This window comes from Penaeus monodon, chromosome 6, assembly GCF_015228065.2.
Source record: "Penaeus monodon isolate SGIC_2016 chromosome 6, NSTDA_Pmon_1, whole genome shotgun sequence".
In the NCBI taxonomy this organism is placed as follows: domain Eukaryota; kingdom Metazoa; phylum Arthropoda; class Malacostraca; order Decapoda; family Penaeidae; genus Penaeus; species Penaeus monodon.
In genome coordinates, this window is record NC_051391.1 from 44990791 (window position 1) to 44998290 (window position 7500).

Consider the following 7500-nt stretch of genomic DNA (forward strand, 5'->3'; position numbering starts at 1 on the left):
TCGGAATAAATGGTTCCCAAAGGTGATGAGTGTTCTAACCACGCACTTTGAACCTTAGCTTAAGTACAACTTTCACAGAACTACAAATGATTCTGGTCTTGAAAGTGATATAAAGATAACATATAGAAATTTATCTTCAAAAAATTAATTTAATCTATTTACAAACTATATACATTTTCCATCACAATCCTATAGCTAATCAGATCCTTGATGTGACTGCCTCTTCGGAAATCACATCCACCTTTTTAATTGCCCACTACAGATTATCACATCACTGCAGCCCGCGATACAGAGGAAGCCTACTCGAACCCACGGGAGGAAATCACCTGTACAAATTGCGCTCGGTCTTTCTTGTCCAGAATTCTTAACGTCATGAAACCTCTGCTCCTGCAAGGGCCGCATGGCCTGTGTGATCCAGGGGTTTGTCATGGTACTCCGAGTGACCGCTTCAACTCCGGCGATTTTTTTTTCTCCAGTGCTGTTGATTGTGACGCCAGCCGAAGCGGGGCAGCAGGAGCAAGGCCGCTGAGCCTGCGACGGGAACCTTTCCAGGCTGAACTCAACCTTGGTCTGTGTTGATTCTTTCAGAGATCGTATGTTTTTGCCCCAACCATGATGCCTTCAAGAATTTCTTTTCATTCTTTCGCTCGCATCGTGAGGAAAGCGTCTTCTCTCTTAATTTGTTTTGTTTTCAATTTAAATATTCGACATTTATTTACTGAATACAAACTCTCTGGAATATGAAGTTAAGTTCGTAGTATTCCAAGCCAAGCTGGTCCGATGATAAGTTACAGGTGTCCTGCAAGTAGAAAAGTAATTGTTATAACTTTCAATTGTACTTTACGTAATGTTTAATTGTGAAATTAGTCCATGCACTGTGAAAAAAACATCCCTTGGACAGGCTCATTATCGAAGATAAATGACTGGTATCGTATAAATGTTGTTGTCAAATAAATCGTTTTACGACATTTAAATACATATAAATGTTCGCGCGCGCGTGTAAATCATATGTAAATCATACTTTTTGAGGCTACATTAATTACTGACCTCCTCCTCTACATCTTTCGGTATCCGGAACTTGTATAACACTTGGTGCCACATGCCAACGTTCTTCAGTGTGACGTAGTAGGAGCCCGAGGCCCCGTCGCCAACGCCCTCGACGACCTCGTTGGGCGACAGCAGACCGCCAGAATCCGAGCACTGTTCGGAGGGGAAGCTGGGGATGCTGTCGCTCGAGTTCCCGCAGAAGAAAGGCCGTCTGGGTGTCGCCCCCAACATGAAGCTGAAAGGAAAGAAGAGAGACGTAAACATTTGGATCACTTGCCTTTGATTCTTTCAGTTAGTATCCCTTTTCCCTCTCGCTGTTGCTGTCCCTCGTTCCTCTTTTTCTTCCTTATCTCCTCACTTCCTCCCTTCTTCCTTTTCGTTATTTTCCTTCCTCCACATCTTCCGCGTGTTAGTCCTAGCACTTGTCCTCAATATCCTTACATATTTTCACGTATAAACCTTAAATATAATAAATATCGTGTTTAAGTTTGTCCACAGCATTACCTGAACTGTAACGTGAGGTTGGTGTGTGGCATGAACCTGGAAATGGGGAGCATGTACGTGTAATTGGTGGCGTTGTTCATCAAGCAGTCCTGATAGAACTCGGAGGAATTGAAGCAGTACAGGTAGTTGATGCTTGTGTTTAACTCGACGATCATTACGGTGGGGATCTGTATGTTTACCCCTGCGAAGAAAGAAAAAAATGTTTACATTATTCTTAGTGAGTCTTCATTCGCCAGAAGTAACAACTATATGATTATGCAGTACTTACTTTTATCGGTAATTCCAACGCTATCAACGAGAGATAAAAACGAAAGCTCGAAAACTCACTTGTCTGTGGCTTGTAATGGTCCCTGGTGCTTGCGGTGGACCTCTTAGTGTGGATGGAACGTTTACTGAGAGTCTGCTTGATGCTACGGAAGTTAGTTGGGCGACTCATCATGCGTGCTTGGTATCGCGAATGCCTGGAGTACTGGTCCAAGGATGCAGACTTCTTGCTTGGAACAGGCTGAAGGGTAAAGTTGAAGGGTATTAGTGTATGACACGAGGAAATATGAATTTTCACAGAATGTTTTCGTAGCATCAGTCACATCTGCAAAATAACTATCTCATCAAAGGTCAAAATTACCTTGAGTCGTTGTGTCTCTGCCTGTGTAGTAGAGTCGTTAACGGTGTTGGGGTCGCTGGTGGAAAGCTTATTGGTGATGAGTTCGCTGTACCGAGACATGGTGGGCAGAACCGTCGTTGTGCCTGAAAGTCATGCGATGACATGCATCAGTTAACTACATTCGATATTTTCTTAATGATATTCTCCTAAAAATGTGTACCTTTTAAGCAAATCTGTAAATTATAAATTGTCAGTTCCCATTGCTATAACTGAACTACATCTCGGTCTATCGTACGAAGCAGCATCACTATCTTCCATCAAAAACTAACCATGCGGGCGCCGTCGTGTGATGGTGATAGCGGCAGCAGCTGTCGTGGGGCTCGGACCGAGCATCGGTTCATCCACGGGGCAGCAGAACACCTACAAGGACACGATTTATTAGCTTAAAACAATTTTCCTTTTTTATTTAAATCGTAGACGAAGTCTCTCCAAAACTATCCAGTAAACCCTTTTGTTCGGATATTCCACTAGAGCATATTAAACTTCATTAAATAAAACTATGTCCACGAATTCACGTATGAACAGCCTACCTGGCACGTCGGCCCGTCGTCGTAACATCCGTCCGGCTTGCCGATGACGGGCGGCAGCGGGTAGACCGGCATCCTCGTGGTGGTCGTCGTGAAAGGCTTCGTGGTGAACCAGGTGGAGGCATAGGACCCGTCGTCTGTCGAAGTCGTCCTCGTTGTGGAGGGAGGCCGGAACGTTGGAGTTATCATGGAGGACGACAGGAAAATGGGCGTACTCGTAGTCGTGCTGCGAAGAGAGAGAGAGGGCTTCATTTACAAAACGTTTTCATAAACGATTTGCGGTGAAAGTTAATCAGTTTCCACTACAACGCAGTTTCGGGATCGAACGTCTAATGGGCTCCACTTACGGGGTCGGGGCGGAAGTCGTACTCTTCCGGCGGTCTTGGTAGTCCAGGATGAAGATCGTCGCCATGGCCATTAAACTGAAAAAAAAAAAACATCAATGAACTACGGTGTATAATCACACACTACCATAGCTAACCAACCATGGAAGAACAATATGACAAAAAAATATAAATAAATAAATAAATAAATAAACAAATAAATAAAATAAAATAAAAAAATAAATAGGTAAATAATGAAATAAAATCAAATAAAAGCTATTCTCTGACCCACTCACCATAGAGCCATAATGCACACGAGGGTGATTGTGGTGACCTGCAAGGACTTGTTGTTGCAGAATCCGTCATCATGGCCTCCTCCTAGGTGCTTGTGCCGCCGTCGGGAGCAACCTCGTCCCCGCTGACTCACCGAGGACACGCGCGAGGTAGCTTTGGGGAGAAGGGAAATCAGGATTAGGATTCTGGTATTTTGATTCTTAGGGTCGTTTATTGTGCATTGGTTGGGGGGGGGGGTCAGATGGCGGAAATAATGATGACTGTGGTAATCTAATGATGGTAATTTTCATTGCAATATTCGATTATAATAATGCTTGGCTAATAATGTAAACAATGGTAATGCCAGTGTTATTGGTTTTGGTAATGCTAATAATTAAAAAAAATAATAATAACAACAATAATAATAATTTCATGATAATTAAATGATAATAACAATAGCAATTATCTTAAGAAATTAAATACTACTACTACGACTAATAGTACAAATAAATACCCTGAACAACATTATTAAGATAACAGGATGCTTAACAACAACGATAAAAAATATGAAAACACCAAAGGCAAGAGAACAACGGACGGACGAGATGCGCACCAGAGGTTCGCGTGGAGATAGAGGAGGTGGTCGATTTGAACGACTCGAACCGCCTGAGTTGCGAGATCTTCTGGTTCATTCTCTCGAGTTCGCCGATGCGGTTCTCCAGGTTGCCGGTCACTTTGCAAAGCTCCTTCACGGCGCCGACGTTTTCCATGAAGATCCGCTCCTGTGGTGGAAAGAGGAAAGTGGTGTTTTCACTGGGTGGTCCCTTTTCTCTCCGTATTTTTATGCAGGCTTGATTATATTTAACGCCATTCGCATCTTTTTTTCTTCTGTTTCTTGCTGCCTGTCTTTCTGTTCGTCTGTTTCTCTCGTAATCTTACTGTTTGTTTTATTCGTTTGTGTTGTGTGTGTGTGTGTGTGTGTGTGTGTGTGTGTGTGTGTGTGTGTGTGTGTGTGTGTGTGTGTGTGTGTGTGTGTGTGTGTGTGTGTGTGTGTGTGTGTGTATACAAATAAATAAATAAATAAATAAATTAATTAATTAATTTATATATATATATATATATATATATATATATATATATATATATATATATATATATATATATATATATAAATCAACACGAGCGACCCCTCTGAAATGGAAACAAATAGAATTCCAACGAAACGCACCTTATTGACCAAGAGAAAGTTGTCGATCTTCTCGCCGTTGGAAAGTGTGACGTCACCCGTTGTTTTTACGGCGTCGGGTATGACCTCTTTCACCTGTTACGGAAAAAAAACATGGATGTCAACCGTGAAAATTAAATGATGGCGTGACGGATGAGTACATACAGAAAGAGAGAGAGAGAGAGAGAGAGAGAGAGAGAGAGAGAGAGAGAGAGAGAGAGAGAGAGAGAGAGAGAGAGAGAGAGAGAGAGAGAGAGAGAGAGAGAGAGAGAGAGAGAGAGAGAGAGTGAGAGAGAGAGAGAGAGGTGAGAGAGAATAGTTAGATAAACAGATAAAAACTTGAATAAGGCTCCGACAGATTTATACCTTATTAGTACTGATGAAACGGGAACTACATTTTGTGAATAAAAGAATGAATAGGTAGAACAAAACAAATAAAAACAAAACAAAACAGAACAGCGGAATGAGAGATAAGGCACAATAAGGAAGAAAGGTGAAAGAAGAAATGTTAGACATGGAAAAAAAAAAAAAAAAAAAAAAAAAAAAGCATACGGCACAAAAGGGAAAGAATATAAGAAAAAAAAAATACAACAAAACTGCAAGACGAGGAAATAATTCAGAACATACACACACAACAAAGAAAAAGAAAAAGAAAAAAGAAAAAAGAAAGAAAGAAAAAAAGAATAAACTCGGTGCCAAATAAACAAGAGAATGAAATAAAGACAAACTGACCTCCTGCGCAATCACACCCGTGTCGTAGACGTCATCTCCCCTCATGCCGACCTGCTCCGCGAATTCCTCCTTGTACGCGTATTTCACCACGCGGAGGTTCTGCACGTTCTTCAGCTGCTCCTTTGTGTCCACCTGGAGAACGGCAACGTGTTAAGAGGGGATGGGGGTCAATTTTGGGTTATGTGTTTGTATACTGTTTTTTTTTTTTTCTATTTCTCTGTTTATTTGCTGTCTCTGTTTTTACCTCGGTCTTTATTTTTGTCTTGATCTGTGTTTCTTTGTTTCTTTTACGCTCTCTCTATCTGTCTCACTTCTCACCTCTCTCTTTTCTTTCTCTCTCTCACTTCTCACTTCTCTCTCACTTCTCTCTCTCTCTCTCTCTCTCTCTCTCTCTCTCTCTCTCTCTCTCTCCCTCACTCTTCTTCATCCTTCTCTTTCTCTTTTCCGTCTCCTCCGTCTGCATTTGCATTTCTTACATCTACATCTACATCTGTATCTGCATCTGCTTCTCCGTCTCCCGCCCCCGCCCCTACTCCCACCGCCTCTCACCTCAGCAACATCCTTCTTGGCCCGTTTGTCAGAAGGCTGCAGGAACTGGCCGGTAATCTTGAGGTTTCCGTGTATGACCAGGGCTTCGTCAGGTCGATCCGTGTTAACACCCACGCGTCCCATGTGGTAGATGGATTCTGGCAACGTGCCGCGCTGGAAAGTGTATTCCACGTCGCTCTCGAATTGCCCGGGGTTGGACGCCTACGAAAAGAAAAAGATGGTGATAGGGTGTGAAGATAGCTGTTGCGTAAGGATGTAAGAATGCTTTTAGTGCTTGTCAGTGTCAGATATTCTCCTTCCTGTCTTGTTCCTTTCTAGCACTGCTCCCTCTCTTACACACCAGCCTACACGACCCCTTACCCTGACAATGATCTTCTCGGACGCATGCGCGGCGATGATGTAGGCGTTGTCCCCGCAATGGGCCTTCAGCGCCACAACCAGGTAGAAATAGCGCTGGTCCGGATTCGGCTTGCCCTTCTTCCTCATGTTGTTGCTCGTGGTCTCGGAGAAGTGGAGGCGCCCCACCGTGATCTTGCTCATGTGGTCTTGCTTGAGGTCCACGCTATAAGAACAAGGACGTATCTTTAAGCAGGAGGTAGATACAATTTTGGAAGAACTTTAGGAGTTTGTGGCCATATATATTGCATGTATTTTAGTTACAAATAATATATTTCTATCAGTTTCTGGTTTAGCTCTTTTTTTATTCAAGGTATTTATAAGCAGAAAGAATCTAAAGTAAACAGTTGCTGTTCTAATAATATGAAAAATACTGATCCACTGCTTACGGGACGGGATGGAAGGCCTTCTTGCTGCGGTCACTCTGGCTCTGCTCAACGCGGATACTCTGTGACGGAGATTCGGTCTTGACGCCGAAGAAGTGGACAAAGAATTGGTCGATCTTCTGCAAGCCGTCGGGGCTCTTGACGAAAACGGGTTCTCCGCCAGAAACCTTTTGGAGGAATGACGTAGTTTAAGATACTGATTCTTACTGACAAATATATTTTTTTCTGGATAGCATCAACCAGTTCAACCAGTGTATCAAATTCAGTCCCCAGTATAAACTGACCTGGACGTGGACGGTGACTTGGAAGTGGTTCTTCTTCTGACAGACGAAAGCTTCATCCGGGTTGGAGAAGTTGAAACCTTTGTCAGCATCCACCCGGAATGTCGTCAGCGGTCTGGCAAGTGAGAGAACGCGTCAGTCCATAATTTAAACCAACAATAATACTAATAATGATAAATAAGTCACTCGAATCTAGCCTGCCACTATTAAAATACCACACATTAAATATGACGAATATTTCGAATCTTACATTTCTTTAAGTCCGGCATCACACATGAGGCTCCAGGAATGCTGCTGGAAGTTCTGGAACCGAATGCACTGGTAGGATCCATCAAGGAAAGGCCCGCCGGAGGAGTCCATGGTGTACTCATCCTCCTCAGTGTAGGAGGTGACGGCCACGTTAGGACCCAGGTGGCTGGTAACTCCTACTTGGTCTGTGGGTCGTGATGAGAGGTTAATCGAGGGTACAGTGTGTTTAGGCGGAGAAGGAGAGGTGAGAGTTCCCAAGTGGCAGAGGGTGCAACTAAGGGGTTGAAAAGTGTGAGAAAAGAGTGCATACAGGCAGTATTCAGTAAGGAGGTAACCAGAATTTG

The 7500-nt window shown here is 43.1% G+C and overlaps 1 protein-coding gene across 1 annotated transcript in view; it reads right to left on the reverse strand.

Annotated features, from left to right (window-relative positions):
• Positions 1–1589: 1589 nt before the first annotated feature.
• The window catches only part of LOC119574560 (myelin regulatory factor-like), a 28673-nt gene continuing 22762 nt past the window's right edge, over positions 1590–7500 (reverse strand). Inside the window, 16 exon segments of the mRNA XM_037921833.1 lie at positions 1590–1732; positions 1879–2056; positions 2177–2244; positions 2246–2298; positions 2485–2575; positions 2746–2968; positions 3090–3164; positions 3362–3512; positions 3952–4120; positions 4567–4659; positions 5296–5427; positions 5845–6045; positions 6205–6406; positions 6630–6793; positions 6911–7022; positions 7158–7341. Coding sequence (XP_037777761.1) covers positions 1987–2056; positions 2177–2244; positions 2246–2298; positions 2485–2575; positions 2746–2968; positions 3090–3164; positions 3362–3512; positions 3952–4120; positions 4567–4659; positions 5296–5427; positions 5845–6045; positions 6205–6406; positions 6630–6793; positions 6911–7022; positions 7158–7341 — 1988 coding nt within the window. The 3' untranslated portion in view covers positions 1590–1732; positions 1879–1986.